The sequence below is a fragment of the Branchiostoma lanceolatum genome, chromosome 19 (assembly GCF_035083965.1).
Source record: "Branchiostoma lanceolatum isolate klBraLanc5 chromosome 19, klBraLanc5.hap2, whole genome shotgun sequence".
NCBI classification, from domain to species: domain Eukaryota; kingdom Metazoa; phylum Chordata; class Leptocardii; order Amphioxiformes; family Branchiostomatidae; genus Branchiostoma; species Branchiostoma lanceolatum.
In genome coordinates, this window is record NC_089740.1 from 11,613,043 (window position 1) to 11,634,551 (window position 21,509).

The 21,509-nt window shown below is 41.8% G+C and overlaps 2 protein-coding genes and 2 long non-coding RNA genes across 5 annotated transcripts in view; 2 read left to right on the forward strand and 2 right to left on the reverse strand.

Annotated features, from left to right (window-relative positions):
• Nucleotides 1–1,044: 1,044 nt before the first annotated feature.
• Nucleotides 1,045–2,539, forward strand: LOC136425751 (uncharacterized). Its single transcript, XR_010754121.1, has 3 exons — nucleotides 1,045–1,513; nucleotides 1,739–1,995; nucleotides 2,413–2,539. It is a non-coding gene; the product is annotated as an uncharacterized lncRNA (long non-coding RNA).
• Nucleotides 2,540–2,970: 431 nt separating this feature from the next.
• LOC136425752 (uncharacterized) lies at nucleotides 2,971–3,886 on the forward strand. The gene is made up of 2 exons (XR_010754122.1): nucleotides 2,971–3,131; nucleotides 3,392–3,886. It is a non-coding gene; the product is annotated as an uncharacterized lncRNA (long non-coding RNA).
• A 54-nt stretch (nucleotides 3,887–3,940) lies between these two features.
• On the reverse strand, nucleotides 3,941–8,121 carry LOC136425750 (uncharacterized). Its single transcript, XM_066414693.1, has 4 exons — nucleotides 7,995–8,121; nucleotides 6,901–7,485; nucleotides 5,129–5,272; nucleotides 3,941–4,628 (listed from the first exon to the last, which is right to left on the reverse strand). Exons 2-4 carry the CDS (start codon nucleotides 7,046–7,048, stop codon nucleotides 4,477–4,479), a joined length of 444 nt encoding a protein of 147 aa, XP_066270790.1. The 5' UTR covers nucleotides 7,049–7,485; nucleotides 7,995–8,121; the 3' UTR covers nucleotides 3,941–4,476.
• A 364-nt stretch (nucleotides 8,122–8,485) lies between these two features.
• Nucleotides 8,486–21,509, reverse strand: part of LOC136425749 (DNA-binding protein RFX7-like) — an 18,682-nt gene continuing 5,658 nt past the window's right edge. Inside the window, exons 2-8 of one of the 2 annotated variants that reach the window (XM_066414692.1) lie at nucleotides 21,214–21,247; nucleotides 19,926–20,023; nucleotides 19,417–19,539; nucleotides 18,288–18,489; nucleotides 17,410–17,580; nucleotides 16,169–16,351; nucleotides 8,486–15,717 (exon numbers count right to left, since the gene is read on the reverse strand). In XM_066414692.1, the coding sequence (XP_066270789.1) occupies nucleotides 12,145–15,717; nucleotides 16,169–16,351; nucleotides 17,410–17,580; nucleotides 18,288–18,489; nucleotides 19,417–19,539; nucleotides 19,926–20,023; nucleotides 21,214–21,247 (4,384 nt within the window). In that variant the 3' untranslated portion in view covers nucleotides 8,486–12,144. Of the gene's footprint in view, nucleotides 15,718–16,168; nucleotides 16,352–17,409; nucleotides 17,584–18,287; nucleotides 18,490–19,416; nucleotides 19,540–19,925; nucleotides 20,024–21,213; nucleotides 21,248–21,509 lie in introns of both variants that reach the window. The other variant, XM_066414691.1, reaches the window with a different exon arrangement.

The window sequence follows — 21,509 nt, forward strand, 5'->3', positions numbered from 1 at the left end:
GTCCGTAACCAAATAAACATCGACCAAGAACAAATTTTTCAAGCTTACCCAGTAGCGCACCCTGGAGAGTCATAGCCAAGAGTCCAGCCTTCTTAGCTTTATTCCCCTACCCAAGCTCCGCTCCCAAGGGAAGCTAAGAAGGCTGGAGTCCAGGCTAGGGAAGTCACAGCTACAAATTCCAACTTCTCATAGCCCAGGTTTTAAACTCTCTGACACTGGATGTCTACTTTTTACTCCATGATTCCTATCCCACTTCGGGCATAAACATATTCACATTGAAAATTAGAAACGTCGGTAGAAATATAACATACATGAATTAAATCTGAGGTTGATCAAGCAGTATGGACCGTCTGTTGCAATCCTTAACGTCGGTGACAATAACAACAGACATTTTAACCGAGTCAGGGGACAAGGCCAGAAGTATAAAATGTGTATTTTTGTAGACAGTGGGATCTTGAGTGTGATTAACTAGCAGTATGCTCTATTTTCCTGTTCACAGGACGCATACAACATCAGATCCTACACACGAACCGGATCTGTTTGTTTTTTTTGCCCTAGGTTGAAACCATGGCCGATGAATACCCGAGAAGTTCACAAGCAGCCAAGTGCATTTTCGTTGTCGGAATCGCTGTACTGATTTTTGGCTTCATATTCTACGATGAGAACGTCAGCATCTTGCGGGCACCCTTTCGTCTTGATACATATGTTGCGGGTAGGTTTGACTATTTCCTGAGTCATTTCCTGAGATTGCTGTGTTAAAATAAAAGTTTATCTGCACTGGAAAAGTCATTATGAAACTGTAACGTTCAACACGAAGATATTAGGCTGTCCCAAATTTCCCGCGACTGTGCAAGGTCAAGGTCAAGGAATGAAAGAACCCACTGCTTCTGGCAAATATCTGGGAAGACATGGGTGCAACATGCTAAAAATACGTTGGTGAAGGTTAGACATCCAGGTAATAAGATACACCAAAAGTAGTTACTCAAGCAACTGGATACAATTTTGAAAATATTATCCAGTTGCTTGAGTAACTACTTGGGGTCGTGTGGCGTAACGGCAGGGTGTTCGACTCAGAACCAAGAGGTCCCGAGTTCGAATCCCCCTGACGCCACCGATGTTGTGCCCTTGGGAAAGGCACTTTCCTCACTTCGCCCAGGTGTATAAAAATGAAAATGGGTATGTTGTTTTCTGTACGTGGCACTGTTAATAAAAGTTATAAAAAAAACTTGAGTGCAGTGCCACGTCGTCCTTGTCTGTCAAAAACCGAAGTAAAAAAAATACTTTTGGCGTCATCATGCTAGAGATTGAGCTTGAGAAATAAAATTGTGTGGCCGATAGCACTATGAACTACCTCTATCACTTGATAGATCATTACGACAAAAGCAACATGGTGCCCCCTCGACCACTCCCTGTGAAGGGACCGGCAAGCGGTGAGCAATACTTGGAACAAGAACAGGCCAGAAGAAAGGACCTACTGGATGAGTACTGTCAAGGGAATTCTTCAGCAAACAAGGTCGGTGACTTTGTTCTACATATGGTCATGGTGTCCATCAATTTTACCATAGGCTAAGGTGTTATTTGTTGACATAGCAATATTTTTGCATCAATTGTTCTTGTTCTTGCACGCTAACGCCTAAGGGAGGCGTTGGCAATTGCCTTCGACTTGTTGTTTGTTAACATAATGACGCGACCCATATTGAGTTTTTGTCTGATATCAAAGGTCTATTTTGTTTTTCAGTCCCCCCGCAGGATGGGTAGCTTCTTCGTCAGTGATAGATACAAAGTGCTGTACTGCAAAGTTGGCAAAACCGGCAGCACCACAACCAGTACTCTACTTTACAACTTGGAGTTCGGGACAAACTTCACTCAACAAGAGTACTGGGAACGCCAGGTTACCACACCGATGAAACGGTTGACTTCATACACAAAGGATGAGCAAATGCGACGTCTGAAGACTTACAAGAAACTCCTGGTGGTACGCAATCCACTCGAGAGGTCAGTCACTAAAATACTTATGATGTCACATCGTAAAGATGCCTTGTTTTTTTCATTTTGGAAGTCAATGGACACGAAAACTACTGCCCAAACGTCTGACTTTGTAACATATATACTCGCCGCTAAAGAATTCTGAAAGCCCGAGAAACGCTTGGAAATGTTTCCTTCTTTCAACGAAACGTACTGCTGGTATAACTTTGTAATTTTTACAACTGTACTTTGTGGCGTCCGTGAAATTGGGGTTTTCAGGTAGTCCGCTGATGCCCAAAATCTAATTTTCGTTAGATCAAAATCAAATTATGTAAAGAGATGAATAGTAGTTGTTGCATACATTCGACACAAGCATATCTGTCTCATAAGGTATCTGCATAATACATGTAGCTAAACGAAAGCTGACAAAACGTTTATTGTGTTTAGATTGGTCTCGTCATACTTATTTTTCTTCGGAGGAAAAGACTATTTCGTCGGAACAGGGAGGCAAGTCCGTTACAACAAATATTATCAAGATATGCTGGAAACAGTCGGTTGGAATACATCAACAACACAGGTGGGGAATACTCTATTCATTTTGATATAACGTACTCATTGGAAATGCTGAAAGAACACTTCCTGGGCAGTACTATACATTCCAGAAAGCTGGTTTGAGATGATTAATATTTAGATATATTTCATTCATTTAATTTATATCGATGTGGAGAAGCAATAAAATTCAAAATGCCAAGATACACCCCCTCTCTCTATCTCTTTATGGCGATTGATGATATGTGATATATACGGAAATGTTAAAAAAGCTATAGCATGGGGGTTAACAAGTATGTCCTTGACTTTAGTGTTTCTTGTCAAAACTACTTAAACTGCATTTTGCACTAGTGCCAAAGAGCAGCATGTTTTTGACTATAAATAATTTATCAATGACGCTATGTCTATCTTTATTTCTTTGTTTTAATGGTTACTGTTATTAAACCATTACAACTTTGCAGATTCCATACACCGAGAACTACGGCGTCATTCAAACTAGAAATGAAACGTACTATTTAATTCCATTTCTGGCCTTCATAAGAGCTGTAACAGAAGACACAGGTAGATGGAAAAATGAACACTGGGCGCTGATTTCCAGTTACTGTCCACCTTGTCAAGTAAGTACACAGATTGTTTGTTATGTTGCTTATTTTGACAGAAAAGTCACGAAAGAGATTGAGATTTTCTTGGGAAAAGTTAAACCTGTTTCTAATATTGCAAGCCAGTCTTTCTTCTATCATGTACGTAGACGTCCTTTCCAAGCGCTTGAGTGGAAGCAGATCTGGTTTTCTATGAGGCATTTGCTGTATTTGTAGCCTATTGGCGTGTATGGAAAGCACCAAGATATTACATTGTGACTGCATTTCTCTCTTTTCAGGTTAATTTTGACTTCGTTGCCCACACGGAGACTCTAGCGAAGGACTTAAACATCTTCTTTCAAAACGCTGGCGTCACAGGAAGAGAGAACGTCTTCCCTCACGTAAAAGCAGCTCTTGGAAAGGAAAAGATGTGGGATTTTTATCGACAAATACAAATTGAAGACGCTCAGCGCATTGGAAGGAAGTACGAGCCGGACTTCGACATGTTTGGCTATTCCTTAGCAGAAACTATTCTTCAGCTACTCTCTACCTGATTTTGACATCGTGAAAACTTTTGAAGACTTCTGTAACTTTTTATCTTTGTAAACGGCCTTGCTGTTTCGTCATTTTTCGCAAGGTGGCGTCAATGTTCTTCAAATGGTGACACGTGTTTGTTTGCTTTCTACTAGTATACTCTTAAGCGAGGTGCACAGAATGGGATACGGGTTTACATATCAATTAATAGTGTTTTTCCACGTGTATTAAATGAGCAACGATATTGGGACATATGAAAATATCACGTTTCACTTCAAGGCTCGATATTGAAATAAGGCACTTTGAGTCGAATATGATTTCAAAACAAGTTTAATAAGTTTATGTACATTGTATAAACAAATATCCTTCAAATACCATCGACCATACCATTTTCGCAGGAAGGAAGAAAACTAAAACCAGCAAAGCAGTTCCTTCAATAGAAAAAAAAATAAAACTAGCAAAATGGCACCAGAATTATAAGATTTTTGTCACACAAAGTATTAAAAAAACCATTGTCATTAGGAGAGAGTTTGACTCTCTGTCAACGTTGCAACACAAAGAGCTTGAACCCACGCATTTTACTGGTCGTTTGTAATCTTCAAGCAGATGTTAGGTACAAAACCGTAACATGTTGCTCTGACAGTATTCTACACTAACAGCCAGGGGGGAAAAACAGCATATCAGGAAATGTTGCGATTTTGTACCCAACATCTGCTTGGAGATAGTGTCCTTTAGGATGACTGTGACGTCACGATTGCTCAGCACACGTACATGACCTTTCGCAAGTGTGACGTCAGCAATGGGTCAAAGGTTGTTCATAAGAAATACTCCAGTCAATCATTTCTGGACGTTAGGGGTTGAACTCTATTTTGGTACGTGATTCTCGTCTCTCTCGGAGTTTCTGCCGCACACTGTTACTCGCGGCAAGTCTGGACAGCGCATGTGCACGACTCAGTTGTAGATTGTTACGCTCGTGTTCCAGTTTGATAGCATAGGCCGGATCTGAAAATTAAAACAGAACTTTTAAACAACTTTTAGTGGTTAGTAGTTCATAAGAATTTATGTTCTTGTGATACAACCTAGAAAACAATATGAGTACCCCTGGTTGCATTCTTGGCGCAACGCCACCATGCGACAACAAGCGGTAGAGTACATTCTATTCAGGCCCTGAGCAGGGTAACTGAGAAGTTTTTGAATATTCTTCCTGTAAAACTTCATCTTGGCTGTGTAAAAAAAAACCCACTGTTTTCTGTCATGTCATAATTACAAATGCTGCTTCAATTAATACCAAATTCAAAGAGAAGATCTAGATATGATACTACAGTAAGCTACAGTCAATATGGTTGGTCACAATATGAGCGAACAAACCAATCGACTGAGCTGTACTATATATAGATATATAATATCAAAAATATTAGTGATTCTTTTCCTCTTTGTTTCAAATATTTCATGTCTATATGGAAATTCTTAAAGGGTAAGCTGTGTGTGAAAATCAAGGTCACCTGGAGGACGAAGACGAAGTTTGCTGGCCTGTATCCGCTTGTGCAGGTTGAGCTGTACCTGCAGTCTGCTGACCTCCTTTGCCATGGACAGCTGCTGTTCTTGCTGTCTGTGCTGTTCCCATAGATACGTGATCTGGGTGGAATCTGAGAGGGGGAGAATTTTTGTATGAATAGATGATGAGTGAGTAAAATGATATTGTAAATGCAGAAATGTTCGCGGTGGTTTTATGTTCGCGGTGTTCGCGGCGACCATTTCACCGCTAACTTAAAATCATCGCAAAAAATTTTGTCCAATACTGTAGCAGCATGTGACTATAGCGCTGTCGCGAACTTAAAAGCACCGCAAACACTCCATTTTCGCCTTAGCGCGAAATAAGAACCACGCGAACTTAAATGCATTTACAGTACATTTTTTTTTCATCTACATGTCTGGCTTTTGTGCTTATAATTATTTACTTAGCATATTTGTGCCTCTGCACATTACATGCACCAACTTGGCTTCCAATCTCATAGCTTATCTGCATATTTGTGATGTTTCATAGACCATGTTATCAACTTCACCTTCGAACTTTTTTAATAACTGTTATTGTCGAACAGAATGAACAAGAGATAGAAAGTAAATAAAAACATGATGTAAAGAGTTATGTGCCAAGAATGACGCAAACACGTTATGTTCCCTTACGTAGTGTCGAACATAATCCAAGATCAAAAACTAGAACCCTTAGATAAAGTAGACAATAAATTCTACCAGAGAAAAATGCCGAAGAAAACTTTTGAGCCAAACATTTGGTCGCTTGACCTGTAACGAGTAACAATAGTCGTGTGTGTATATCAGTTATCAGATTTTTGTAACCAATGATTTATGACAAACGGGATACATATAATTAGCGTGGCACTACAAACAAGTGTCTGTAAGTATGAGAGATGGGGCGCCCTGATAGCGAGGGTACAAAAGGGTTTCTGGAGCGAGAAAAGAGATTGGGAGGAGGCTTGCATGATATAATTGACAAACACACTCAAAAGATTAGCATCTACAAGGACATTGTGTTTTAAGTGTCCTTCGTACTCTCCAAGCAGAGCATGGGTTTCGGCTGGTTTTTGACGTGTTTTTAGGCGTTTTTGTCGGGCTTTCTACTTTGTCATCTTTTTTTTTGTCTACCCAACCCACAGACAAAAAAAAGATGACAAAGTAGAAAAGAAAGCCCGACAAAAACGCCTAAAACACGTCAAAAAACAGCCGAAACCCATGCTCTGCTTGGAGAGTAGTCCTTCGTACGCGTGCAACCTTTGTTCTATAGTGCTACAGGAAATAGAACGCTAAATTGTTCAACTGAGGTCCCTTATTCCAGGGTACAAGACGAATCAAATATGTGGGAAGCAAATAATGATACTACGTCAAACAACTACACTACACTACACTACAGTACAAAACGTTAAAATGGTTGCGAAGTATATCTTAGTCAAACTACATTTGCGGCATCTTATGTTGATTATTAGGCTAGGTTGCTACGAACAAGGCAAAGTGTTAAGCCCCTGTCACACTTGTGCGTATATACATGTACAAGCCTGCCTGGCAAGACAGGCAAGAGGCGCATTGAGTCATACCAAAGACTTTATAAAAATGGCACATACTTATGAAACAGTATGGAAGCTAAACACACTCCACTGCCAGTGGACTAACCCCCTGCTGCAGTGATTGCACCACAGTGTGGCCCAGGGCTATGAAACGCAGGTTACACCTTATGGTGTGGGAGGATTTAAACTTAACTTACTCTCGGCTCTGCGACGTTTCTCCTTTCTGCAGGTTTCGGCAGCGCGTCGCGTGACTCCGTATAACTCTCCCTCGGCAGACACCAGTCTGTCCGCCATTACTTCCAACCTGTCCGTCAGGCTGGCCAGTCTGCTCAAGATATCGTCCATGGTGATGAAGTATCCTCTTATGCCGCCAAGAGCAACGTTAAGGCGCTGTCACACAGATGGAAAATAACTCCCAAGCTCTAATATCACATTTTGGGCCGTGGTGCGGTCGGGGTCTTCTCGATCACTGCACGGCTTCTAGAAATCGCCCGATCGGTTCGAGACGTCTAAACTGACAGGATGGATTTTCAGGCAAAATGGCGCGCTCGATTCTCTGGCGATTTGGGAATTTGGTGACCTTCTAGTGATTATTATTCTTCTTCTTCTTCTTCCCGTGTCACAACTGACACTTGTCTGCGATATAGCCCCCCTCCAATAAACCTTCTACCGATCAACGAAGTCGACAGAACGTTGTTGACAGTGTGACGCCGACCCAACGAAGAGCCGTAGATTTTTAGCTATAGTGTCGTCTGCAACTGGCGTCGAGGGCACGACTACGCCTGAAATTGAACACACAAAAACTGAGCATAGAAGTTAAATCAAATGTTTCTCTGATTCATGAGCTACTGTAACATGAGAAGCCTCTCAATGGCTGATACTGGTTTTAATCCGTTATCATCGGGACCGGATTTGTTGCTGAGTTTTTACGATATCGCAGTTTGGGTTGCTAAAAATGTTATCGTGACGTCTTCGCAGCCCAATACAAACAGCCAAGTAGCGTGCTTAACACACTGAAAGGTTTCCGTGGCAGCAGCATACTTGTATCATCCGCAAATTGCAGTGGATTTCTTCTGACTGAATACACTGAAAAGGGAGCTTAGGTCAATTATTGACTCAATATTATACGGACCAGATTGTTATTTACTGGCTTTCTATGGATCCAATTACGCCGTTACCTTTTGACAATTGCGACCGAATACGCTTCTGGTGTCAATATTACAAAATGGACAAGATAACTACGTACATCTTTCTCTTATTCTCTGGATCGTTAAAATGAGATAAGTCGTACCTTTTTCCTGAGAGGAGGACCTTTGGAACTACAGTTGTGTACATGTACGTCCTATATCGTCTGAAGAAAACGCACGACTAAAGAGGTGCAATGACAAAGTGCGCATGGATTGCTTACGAGAAGCCGTCCGCCCGGTCCGGCTGCCTACCCCTTACGTATTGTCTGAAACCTATCATTACTGGAAATGATACCTCGATCGCTGATATTTGTAATGTCCTGTAGTACGCGCTCTACAAGTGGTTTGCGTCTGACTTGGGGATAGCTGCTAGATACTAGAAGGGTGGTTTAGCCAGATCTCAGTTAACAGCAGTACATATATTCTTTATAAAGGCCATGTTGGTCTGATTGTATGGACGACATCCCCCGGGAACCCCAAAAGTCAAAACTAATGCGACCAGTACGCCACCGGAACGAGAAAGTTTTACCCGTAAAAGAAAATAATTTCCCTGACAGTATTATAAATTATCAGAAAGCGAGAACACAAAAAACAATGAGAGTTTTCCAAATTTTATTTCCTACATGACGTAGGTCAAAAAACAGTCATCATGCAAACAAGACAGGAGATTTCCAACATGTGGGTCAAACGTCAAATTCACAGGTCAAAGGTCGCCACAAGAGTTCAAAGGTGACTTTACAATGGGAGGTCAAAGTCGATATCACGTCAGTTAACAGGAATGTAGATGGTTCTATACAATGAACACCAGGAAATTTAATTACCTAACGTTACATAGTAGCCCTTGCAAGTTAATAGTTCATTGTACTTTTTTCCTATTGTTGTTTTCAACAGCCAAGTCACTAGGCATCACCAATGAGTGACTTACTTTCAAATCTTAGATACAGGACAAACAGAAATCTATTAGTGAACAACAGTATTTTCTGAGATAAAATTTAGTTATAACAAAGCAGCATGCTTTCAAGAGATATAAAAACTGGCAAAAGGAAAATCTGAGGGAGCGGAAAATAGTCAACAAAAGAAATGTGTCAAACCAAGGAGGTTATTGGTCAAAGAGTCTGAAGCACAAGAAAGTTAACGACAAACTATTTCAATAAGTTTCTCATTTGTAGAAACCAGGACTGTATCAGAAGTCGGTAGGTAGGAAGTGGGGGTTGGGTATTCATTTTAAACATTTAGATTTGGTGGCTTCCAAGTTGTCATAAATTGTGCACATACATACAAGTAAGTCTAGGACAGGGGTGGACTATTGTGTTATTGCTGTACTAAATGTGAACAAAACACACATTCTGTAATCTCCAAGCAGATGTCTGGAGAAGAAATCATTATGTTTTAGGCTACTGTTTTTTTAGGTACATGTACACACGTGTACCTCAGAAAAACACAACAATATTCCCTTCGTTCATCTGCTTGGAGATTAATATTCTAGGCCTTTTTTATCTTTTAAAGTGACTGGATTGTGTCTAGTCAACATGAACATTTTGTATACTAATGTACTTGTGATTATGGCTTGAATGGATACTCAATCATAGGAGTACAAACATAACAAATACCACTGGTTTTACTGTTGAGTCAGAATCAGCACATTGCAATTCCAAGGCAATAGCATAGCAATCAACACAACAAAAATAAAAGAAACAACTTAAAAAACCAAAACAAATTCAAACAAAACAATTTTCAACACAAACCATACAAACAATGCTGTACAAATACGATTCAAGGATCAACATGGTTTAAAATGTACTGGCAAGATCACGTTATGTAGAATCTATTTGTATAGGTGTGTTATTTTGCTGTACATAAGGATATTGGGTTTTTTCACAGAAAGCACAGTGGTTATAACATTAAATATGACACATTTGCACACATTCTGTATACCAGGCACACCAAGGTCACTGCAACAGCACAGCACACCAAAGGTCACAGGTCAAGTAAAGTTCATCAAAGGTCAACTGGAGCTGGGTTGCTACAACTTTTGGCAACACCACAGGGGCAGAGCCAATTTCTATTCTTATACTGGCCAAGGTATTGTTATAGCTCCAGTAGCCTCTGCCTCCCTGAAATTTACAAAGTGGCCCTGTGGTTCCCATGACAACATCAGAACACCATCATATTCACATATTTTTTTAGCAAAATGGGCAGCTAGTTTTGTATGGTTACATGATACATGTAGTTTCAGTACATCAATCAATGTACAGCAAGCAAGGGGAAGTGAAGATGTATATTAACAACTTGAGAGCCCCTCTTTGTAAAAAAATCACACACAGTGCTGGAAGAGCTTCAAGTGGTGGTCTCAAAACAGCAGCTTTATGTTGATGTTTTTCTCTTGGTTTTGGAAGAAACAATTTAAGAAACTCCTAATGGTTTGTTCTTCATTTCCAGCTTGAACTAGTTTGAACCGGTCCTTAAACTACGAGGGCGTACGATATAAAATACATGAACCGTTCTTAGCTGTTGTAAGAGTGCAATAGACTTCGTATTTTGTACACTTCGTTGTTGTCATAGTAAGTACAAACATTTACAGGTCAATCAATGTGTCTATCAATCAATCAATGCTGTTATCTTGGAAGGTTCTCATTGGTGGAATTTGAATAGGAGCCATCCCGGTATTTAATACATCACATCTATGTTGATGAAGGTTAGACATCCAGGTAATAAGATACGCCAAAAATAGTTACTCAAGCAACTGGATAAAATTTTAAAACTAGTTCTACTAGATCTTTCTTTAGTCACTGACGAAAGATAGCGGATGCTGTCTGAAATGTCTGACTGTTTCAAAATTTTATCCAGTTGCTTGAGTAACTATTTTTGGCGTACATCACATTTAGGTTTGCCTTCAAAGAATTAGAATCGCCAAAAAACCTTTTGTGGCTGCATGGAGTGGTCTTAACATTTGAGGCAGGACATTTGACAACGTAGCATCGTACACATATTTAGGAATCAAAAAAGGCTTTAAAACTTCACATAAAACTAAAATCATATCATTTACAATGAAATTATCATAAAAAGAACAATAATTTTAATAATTTTAACAATCTGTATTCACTTATTGGCGACTTTACCAACAGTTTTCTAGTTCATTGTAACTACTTCATAGCTACTTTTACAGAACATCTAGCACCAAGACAAGGAAGCAGAGTATACAAAGTGGCATTTTTGTCAGAAAATGACGCTATTTGATTAAAATCTTGCTGTTTCAATGGATTGACATGCCAAAGATTAATGAGAATTACTAAACAAATGATCTTTCTCATATATACAAAGCAAAATCCCAGTAAGAAGCCATTACTTCTTAGTGCAAAGCTTTTTTCGGAGGGATGCTCTGATTCTAAAATCGTTTTTCAACACCAGAAAGTTTGGTTTATCCGCCAAAGATCCTCGCAATTTCAAGTCAATTTCTGTATGTATTTTATTGCTTTTCACTATTATTGCACACTGTTTGAAAATCAACCCTACCAACCAACTACCAGTAAAGTCATTTCAGATATATTTTGTTTTTATTCCAAATGTTCGTTTCATGTTTACTGAAATAACTTGTAGTTTTGAGTTTTTTTTGTACTTGTGAACCAATCTGGGCAGTTCATCCTGTAAAATGTTACAAAAGAGAGACAAATATTTAGGTAATTGATAGGTGCTGTTTTTATCCCATAGTTGTATGATGTTGCAAAAATACCATGGCCATTTCTCTTGCATCTAGGTTGTTTTGTGTGAGGTGCTTACAAAGCTTTCGAAAAATGTACATTTCAATATTCTCTACAAACCACACATTCCCATTTCAAACTTGTTCAAGACGCGAAAATGCTTATTTGAAATTTGAGAGCATTTGTTTCATTTCCTTGTCTAGCAGATTGACAGAATTTGTGCAAAAGACGGCAAAATGTTTTTGGTGCGAGCAGTTGTTGGTTAAACAGATTCAAGATATTTTACAACTTTTGTAAAAACTCCCCATTCATACATTTTTTTGTACTTTGTTACAACAGACCTTTCCCCTTTTAAACAAACTCCTTGTTAAGCCCGCAGGACAATCTTCCATAGATCATCTGACTGTACATTTTTTTAGTGACTCTTTCATGTAAAAGACTATGTACAACACCATCCCTATCCTTGAAAATGGAACCACCCATCAGCACACACTTTCACGCAGCTTTGGACTAAACCATTTTCAAAGGGGTGTGAAGAACAATCACATCAGTACTCTCACCATCCTTGCACGCCATATCCCGTGCTCGTGGTGAGAGCAAAGTTACCGTTTCCGCCCAACACGTCCATCCCGGTTACGCTGCCGCCACAGCCCTGCGCGCCCGTGTCGTCGCACATTTCGGGGAACGAGCCGACGTCGTGGAGACTTGTCATGTCGTCTAGCGTCGACGGCGTGTCGGAGTCCGGTACTTTACTCGGATCAAACAAAGAGTTGCTGTCGAGGTTACTGAACTCTTCCATCGAGGCCAGGTTTGCCGCAATTTCGTTGATCAGGTCAGGCGACGCACTACCCGACCCGCCAGTCGGCCACGTTTGGGTTCCGAACTGGTCCACACCATATCCCTGATTTTGCACCTCCTCTTGACCTTGGCCGCCATTTTGGAAGTCAGTTTGAAGAATGTTTTCTTGATAATTCCCTGCATTAGCCTGTAAGGCATTGCTGACGTCTTGGTACGTCGGATCATCGGAATAACCCTGAGCGCTCTCTTTCTCCAACAGTTCCGTCAAGTTTCGTTTCGCCGTGTAGGTACCGACGTTTGTCTGGCTCTGCATGTTTGTGTAGTCTTGGTTAACATTAACCTGCTGGTTATAGTTATTGAAACCAGCGATGTTGTTCAAAAGTTCGGGTAACGGCACTGACTGGCTCCTGAAGGTGGTGGGAGGCTGCTGATCTGTTGGAACAGCCTGCTGCTGCTGCTGGTGGTGTTGCTGCTGATGCATCTGTTGAGTGTACGCCCTCAGTTGCGCACTCAGGCTAGACTGGTGGTGGGGCGAGTACAGAATCGACCCGGATAAGTTCCGGTGGCGGTTACGGTTCTGCACCGAGTAGCTCACACCAGCATGGCCTGATGGGTAAATTGGCGACTGAGGAAGGTGGATTCTCGAGCCGGTATTTTGGTTCAGTCCGCCGTAACTCGCATCCATCTGGTTTCCGTGCTCCATGATCGGGGACACCGGCGTGATGCTGCGACTGCTACACGGCGAAACCAAGGGAGACGTCAACGAGGAGTTCGAACCGCCGGAGAGGTTACGATGCGGATTTCGTCTCATCGCGTACGCCGGGTGGTTGGAAAACCTGTTCTGCCCAAGCCTCTCCTGAATGAAGCGTTGTCTGATTTGCTGTATGTGGTCCTGCCCATTTGTTGGACTCCTGAAAACGGCCGCACTCTCGTTGGGGTTATTCGGGTTGCGGAAAACGGAACCGCCTCCCAGTTTTTGTACACTGCTGTTGTTGCTGCTGCTCCTCTGTGCTATAGTCTCTTGATAACTTGGTGGGGGGTGCGGTCGACTGGAAGAAGGGTTCGCTTGCTGTTTGTCTGCCCATTCGGGGTTGGAGTTGGAGTTATTTGCATTAAAGTGTGTCGCCCTTGGTCTCTGCATGGGTTTAATGGGGCTGGAAGTGTTCATGTTGATGCTAGCATCATCGTACACTGGGTTCTGCTGTATGGGCATGAAGGAAAAGGGTTCCTGTGCATCCACAGGGCTTGGCGGGATGCTATTGGGTGCAGACATGGACATGCATGTAGGCGTGTGTCTGGCAGTCAGCATTTCTTGGGTGGGGGTGGCCCTGGGGGTGCCCATTCCTTGCGTAGGGGTGGCTCGTGGGGTAGACATTGGTGTGGTGGACTGGATTACCTGGTCAACGGCATCTTGGACAACCTTTTGCTGCAGTTGAATATTTATCTGGGTCTCCTGTGCGAGAGTGGTATAAGCCATCATTGTATCCTGCCCTAATGGAGTCTGTTGCCTCAAGGCCTGTTCCATCTCCATACAGGGGGAGGGCAGGTTGCTCCTCGGGGCGGGAGTGTTGGTGTGTGAAAGTGGAGATGTTAGATTTGACCCATACTGGCAGTCCACCAACTCTGTAATCTCCTGCAATGGAGTATTGCCGTTGCTTCTATTCCCAGGAGTGCTTGGGTTGGAGGATGCCATTTTTGAGGAGGGGTGGGCAGGTTGCTGCATGATATTCCTGACTTCCTGATTTGGTGATAGTAAGTCCTGACTGGGTGTGGTCAGCTTCAACTCACCGCCGTTACTCTGGTTGCTAGGCGGGGCCTCCTGTGGCAACCTGTTGCTATTAGCAACTAGCGTGTTCACGTTAACAACCTGCAAAGGTGGGTTATGTGACAGCCCTTGCCTTTGCTGTGTACCGGCCACTGTCTGGGTGCAGAGGGAACCTTCTTGTGGCGTGTTTTCTGACTGCGGTGCAGTCCTCTGTCTGTTTTGTGGCGTGTTACTGTTTGTTGTCCTCCATGTATCGTCCCCAACTCGGCTCACCGCCAGTCTTTTTGCAGGAGACGAAGCTTCACTAGCCGGTCTCTTCTCGGACGCTGTTGCCATAGAAACATTAGCCTTGCATGTTGCCGAGACAAGGGATGATGTTGTTGTCATGGTAACTGATGTTGCCTTGGCAACAGACGTTACCGAAGCGATGGGAACAGCCACGGTGGTTTCACTGCTTGTTGTGTATATCTGTGGGACTGCAACGACTGCAGTACCAGGGTTCTGATTGGTTGCCACTTGTCGTGTTGCAAGGGCTGCCAGTTGACCCGACGCGCTTGAAATAGAAGCCGACGGAGCCCCCGTGGTTGCCAGGGAAACCACCCGGATGATTGGCGCTGCGCCCGTAGAGAGGACGGTGCCAGCAGGCATGGCTGCGGTCGACGGTTTCTGGCTGGATACAGCAGCGTTCAATTGCAACGAGGTAGTTGGAGTGGTTGAAGAATAAGAGGACGTAGTTACGACAGGTGAGACAAGTTTGTAGATGTATGGCAGCGTCACCGCGATGGTGGGAATGCTGCCCTTCGGTGCGACCACCACGTTTGGTGTTGTCCTCTGTGTTGTCACCTGGCCGGGGGCTTCTTTTCTACCTGACTTGCCGGCCTGCTTTCCAAAGGCACTGTTTGAAGAGTTTCCCTGGGATGAGCTAGTTGTAGAAGTGACAGTTAAAGTCATTGAGTCCCTTGAAGACGCGACCCTTGCACTCACAGTCTTACTAGTGTCTGATATGCCTTGCAGGATGATCGTTGCAGGGTTTACAACGGTCTTATTCTCCCCTGGAGCTACCATCTTCTTTGTCTGTCCAGCAGCACTTGATGTGGCAAAGTTTTCCCCCTGTGATGCTTTTCCTGAGTTCACAGCTTCTGCGCTTGCCTTACGAGAATCCTGAGTTTTAGGCCCACTGTTCAAGAAACTTGACACTCCAGTACCCTGGTCACCTTTCTTACTTGTTGTTGGTCCTTTGTCTTCTGTTTTGTGTTTGATTACATCCCCTGAGCTGGAGGGTTTCGCTGATGTCACGGTCACTGTTTTATCTTTATCTGCCTGAGCAATGGAGGAAGCAGGCACCTGATTGGTCAGATTCATAGGGGAAGCTGTCACAGGATTCGTCACTTTGATCATGACAGCTGCAACCTGGTTGGTCTGCTTGATGGGGGAAACTGGAACCTGATTGGTTGACAGCTGGAAAGATGCTCCCTGATTGGTGGGTGTTGGTGGGGGGGTGACCTGCTCTGCTGCTTGAGATGTTGGTACTCCCTGCTCTTCTCGCAACTTCCTAAGTTGCTCAGCCTGCAAAAGATTACAGAAAGAACACTTAAAATAATATTCCAACATCCGAAAATAATTTCATCTGGCTAAGCTTGTATCCGAGGGGGGTACAAGCTTAGCCACGTTTGGGACAGTGTTCTCACCGCAAAAGCGCCACCTACATCGGATACTTATAGCAGTGAGAAGCAGTACTCCAGACAGAAGCTCTGAAGAAGGTGTCTGATAGACATCGAAACGTTAGCAGGTGAGATTACCTGGTTGTGTAAAAAGAATCTCCTATATCCAATATTCCTACAGAAAAAAAACATTTGTATTTTTCTCCAGGATAATTTTGATTAGTTTAAGATACCCTTTAGTCCAAAATGGTACAAATTTGACCCCAAAAAAATGCTTATCTTACTTTTCTTTTATTGGTTCAATTGATAAATTGACAAAAGAACTTATTCGAAGAGATTGAAGGAGATAACTCTACCTGTTGTTTCCTGTGGATTTTCCGCTGCAACTGTTGTTTCGCATCGAGTGGTTTCCCAAACGGTGATGGTGACAGCAACGGTTTCAGTGAGGCTCCCCCATTGGCTGAGCCAGCCCGTGGTGAAGTCGTGGCCTTGTCACCTGCGTGGAGTACCGTGAAGGCAGCTGTCGAAGCCCGGGAAACCTACAGGTGAGATACAATACAGGTGTCACAATACACCTGTCCAGGAAGATAACAAAATACTGTAAATGCATTTAAGTTCGCGTGGTTTGTATTTCGCGGTAGGCAGAAAATGGCTTGTTCGCGGTGGTTTTAAGTTCGCGTTTGAAACAATAGTAGTGCTACAGTCATAGGTGGGTAAAAAGTTTCGAGGTGGTTTTAAGTTCGCGCTGAAAGTTCACCGCAAAAACCGCGAACATAAAACCACCGCGAACATTTATGCATTTACAGTTCGTTGATTATTATTTTTGTATAAAACCTGGTTCTCCAGTTCTTTCCTTTAGCCACTGACGAAAGATGCTGTCTGAAACGTCTGTTTCAAAATATTATCTAGTTGCTTGAGTACTGTAACTGTCTTTTGGCGTAGGTTGATTAATCTGTACCTGTTGTTAAACGTACAGTCAAAACTGTCCAAGAAGACCACTCGGGGAACCAATAAAATCTGGTTTATGTTGACAGGTTGTCACTATAGACAGAACTCTCAACGCTTGTGTCAATGGGACAAATCGTCTAAGGGACCACCAAAAAATGGTCAAACAGACCAGGTGGTCCTTATGTAAAGGTGGTCACTTGTACAGGTTTGACTATATAAAAGTTCATGCATAGCTAATAGTACAATATGTTGGGCCTCTTATTTGCATAAATGGTATCTTGATTCAAACATTGAAGGAAACATATATCTATCTAAAGGCACCTGCCATAGATTACTTAGGCCACACCATTTCAATTTCTTGGTTAACGGAATTTAAAAAAAAATGCTAGATTGGAAAATCAACATGAAAACAGAATCTCAGAGGAAAGTTTGTACTTTGGTGCACACAGTTTCCGCGGGGTGAACAGGGTCAGGTGGGAGTTTTTATAATCCTTTAACCAAGAAATTAGATTGGTGTGGTCTTATGTTACATGTATTTTAGTCCTATTATGAAAAACACTGGAATTATATTACAATGTGGAAAGCACTAAGCACAACAGATCCATTGTGTCTCAAATGTTGTTTCCTTTGCGATTGACCATGACCTTACCACGTTGTTGAGTATCAGGTACCGGGCGAGGTCAAGCACGGTGTCGAACGACCGCTTCAGCGTGCCCTGCGCCCACTCGCATATCAGGTAACTTGCCGCCGACACAATCTGGTCGTCGTTTTGTTCTGCTGGACACGACAGGCTTTGGAGTAGGCTTGCAGATGAGTTTACCTGCTGAATATAATAAAAATATCTATGATATAATGATCATAAAATGCTATTACTTAAGTAACAACGTATTTTCGATGTCATCTACATAATTGTGAATCAATTTTGCCATGTTTTCTGACAAAAAAGGTCACTCTAACTTGTTTTATTAAAGAGATGGGCAAATGCAGCATAATGAAAAAAGCACTGTGAATCAATGGCAAAATGTGGGTGAAACTATCGTAGTCTACAAAACAATAAGCTGGTAATAGAAGTGCCATTCAAATTTAAAAGAAGGCTGCTGTAAATTTGGTGAGTTAACTTGTTGTGTTAAGCTGTTTTACAATGCCATTGAAATGACATTTCTAGGTCTATCATTCACATAAAGACAGTCTACGCACTTCTAGTCATTTCTGAAAACATCTAAAGATAGGATGTAATTTTCAAACCTATTGTCTTATGTGTGCTCTTTGGTGGTGCAAATTACCAATGGGTAGCTAGTAAGGCAAGGAGGCTTTTCTGTGACATCACAACACGGTGCTTATTTCTAACACAAAAGAGCACATAGTATACACTTCATTTAGAGGTTATGTACAGTTAGATGTTTTCAGAAACGACAAAATTTATACGTGAATGATAGAAAAAATTTCACTACATTTCATTTCCAAAGTACTTTCACCTCTAAACCACCAACTCAGAGGAACTTTCACACTAATAAAAGTTATCCTTACTTGATCTGACTTAGAAGGGAGGTCCAGAGAGGGGAAGGAGGGAGGCTGGAGTTCTGACTTTTTCCGCAGCCCGCCGTAACAGTACTTGGAGTTCCCGCGAGTGCCCAGACGCCGCGCCTTCAGGTTGGGGAATGCCATCTTCATCATCTTGCCGAAGTCCGCGGGACTCAGGTTGCGATACTTCATGTTATCGCAGTAGGTCCTGGGGAAAAGGGATGGTGATGTTTCAATAACGTAGGGCTGTGTACTTATAGATGTAGAATCGCCGATTGTCCTAGGACAGATGGCGATCGCAGTCTGTCCTAGGACAATTGGTGATCGCGATCTGTCCTAGGACAATCGACAATTGTCCTGAATTGGCATCTCTACTGTGACATATACATACAGACAGTACATGGAAATTGTTCGGTAAAGTAAACGTTGTCAGTTGGATCTCTTCTAGCCCGTTGCCATAGTAACTTGACAACAGGACAGACACCAGTAACTAGTTTCATCTGTGCAGGCAGAAACGCAGAGGCAGCAAGGAAGATGCAGCTCTGTACAATATCCTGCAGACAACGATGCTTCTTATATCGTATACACAGAATCGGTCCTAAATTGTATACTTTGTGATAGCAACATTTCTATCACAATAAGCTGGTTCACATTTTAAACTGCCCATGTCAAGGTCATGGGTAAAGGTCATTCATGTTTTTTCTCTTGTCTAGTAGACCATGCTTAGTACATGTTCAGACATGTTTGGTTTATGTCTCAGGGGGTTTGAACTTTCAAACTCTGAACCAGCTTATAAGTTTAAATATAAGGTAAGGATGTACCTTATATCTTTACTCTTTCGCAATGGTATATTTCTAAAAGACACTTTTACAGGGCTGTGTCAAGTGAAAGTCCATTCTCAATGATTATACAAAGTGCATCAATCTAATGAATGACAGCAGTGCCACTAGATATGTTACGATAGCGTAATTTTGAAGTGAGGGGAGTTCGGAAAAAGGATCAAAACATAATGATGCATATACATGTATGTCTAGAGTGTTATCTGTCTATTCTAGAGCTGTGTCCAGTGAGGTTATGCAAATAGTTTCAATGGAACAAATTACAACAATGCTAGACTTGAAGCAGTCCCACTCACTTGTACTCATCAAACACGTCCTGTTTAGGCAGGGAGGTGTCCGGGTGCACCTCCAGATGACTGCGGATCCAGTGCAGGGCATTGGTCTGCTCCACACGAGAGGCGGTACCGGAGGGCTGAGCACTGCAGACAGGAGAATAAAACATTGTAAACATGAAACTTCACTAACCGTATGGGGACCAGTACACTGGACAAGTATTGTACCGGAAAATCACTTTGACCTGACTGCCCCCCAAAAAACGTTTACTCCATTCTCCCCTTTACTTCCTGTCACTCTACTGTATTCAAATTACTATGGACACACACACAGACACAAGGAAAATAAAACGTCCATACACAGAGGTCACAAAGACTAAAGCAAAACTGATGTATCTAAGTCTGTTACCTACCCATTTATTTTTGCAACATTCCTAAACCATAGCAGTCAAAAGTAAAAGACCTTTCTATTCCCGGGACATTTACATTGTATGTTCTAATATTGTCAAAGATTGGTGATCTGACTTCCTTACTTCTGTGGTTTGAACTCCTCATGCTTCCTGGCGCCCCCTGTCGGCAGCTTCAGGTACAACAGCAGCTTCTCCAAGTCTGAGAAGGACGACACGTCTTTCTGCAAGGGTGGGAAACAATTTGGACCATTAATGGGGCTACAAATGTACGTGTACTGGAGCACTGTATATTTAACCCTCTCATTGCTGAAGTTGCCTTTTCACAGCTAATGTGTATTGGTTACAGGGTTATGCAGCAAGGAGAAGGTTAAAATTGTTAAGGCACAGATCCAGAATACCAAACATCCAATGCAGGTACATGTAGGCCTTGTTAACGTACATTGTAACTGTCAAGAGATAGAAATTATCTTTTGAACTGAGAGTGTGTACATGTTGTTTTTTGACCACCATACACCAGCTGTCGCCAACTGCCCATACATGTAGTGATCACTTAAAGCCCTTAAGTGGATACTTAGCACAAGTGTGACCATACTTCAGTTACAACTTAAAAACTCTTGTGACATCTTTCCTCTGTCCATTTTCATCATTGAAAGCTTGAGAATACACTTATTATTTGAACAGCTTGCCCCCTCTTGCTACTAAGGTTTATGAACTGTAGGTCATTGCCCTACAGATCATTGCAAGTCAAAAATTAAGGGTTCTATGCCCAACTTTAATCATTTTTCTTTCCTTATCATCTTAGTATTCTTACCTTGCTTATTTCCCAAAGGAAATTGTTCAAACCTCTGTACCAGATTTGCAGCTGACATTAAACACATTTGGATTGATCCCAATCGATCAAGTTGGGAGTGATTTTTTTCTGGGCTCGGAAAACTTTTTTTTCTGCAACACATACTTCATCATATTGAGCCTGCAGTTTTTTCTTACATTAGGACATTCTGATTTGATTATATGGATGACATCCTTTGCAAGCCCAAAACTGACATGAGTATGTAAATAAATAAAAAGTTTGGCAAAAAAAGTTCCTTTCATTATGAAATCTACATGGTCAGTAAGGCTAAACAAATGACTAAACACATGGAATATGGTATACCAAATTATAGTCTTCATTTTTGTTCTTTCACATCTAGATATTCTTCTTTGACTCTGGCATTCCACTTACTCTATATTAGTATTATTAAGGCATATAATTTCTCATTTTGCAGCTGCTTCGTACAATTTACAGGATGGCCCTAAACTTTTTTTTGTACACAGACAAAAATTAATGTGTGAGTGGAAGTCATCCATAATTATAATGAAATTAACATGGCCTTAACACCGGTGATGTTCTATAAAATCAAGACCAACTTACCACGATGTCTGAGATCTTGTCCTGAACTGGTTGACTGAAAGAAGCAAGAAGATCAGAACAATGAAAAACAAAAGCTTTCTCCATGGGAATCAACTTTGCAATGTATAATCTTTTGATATTCCTATTTTTCATATATACATGTATAACCAGCAAAGTATCAGTTCTCATTAAAATCAACTGATTTTTAGATTCAAAATACCTGCAACAAATATTACCTCCAACATCTTATTTTCATTCCAATTCCCATCCGAAAAGAGAATGTAGTAAACATGGAGCACGCTGGAATTATTGATTAT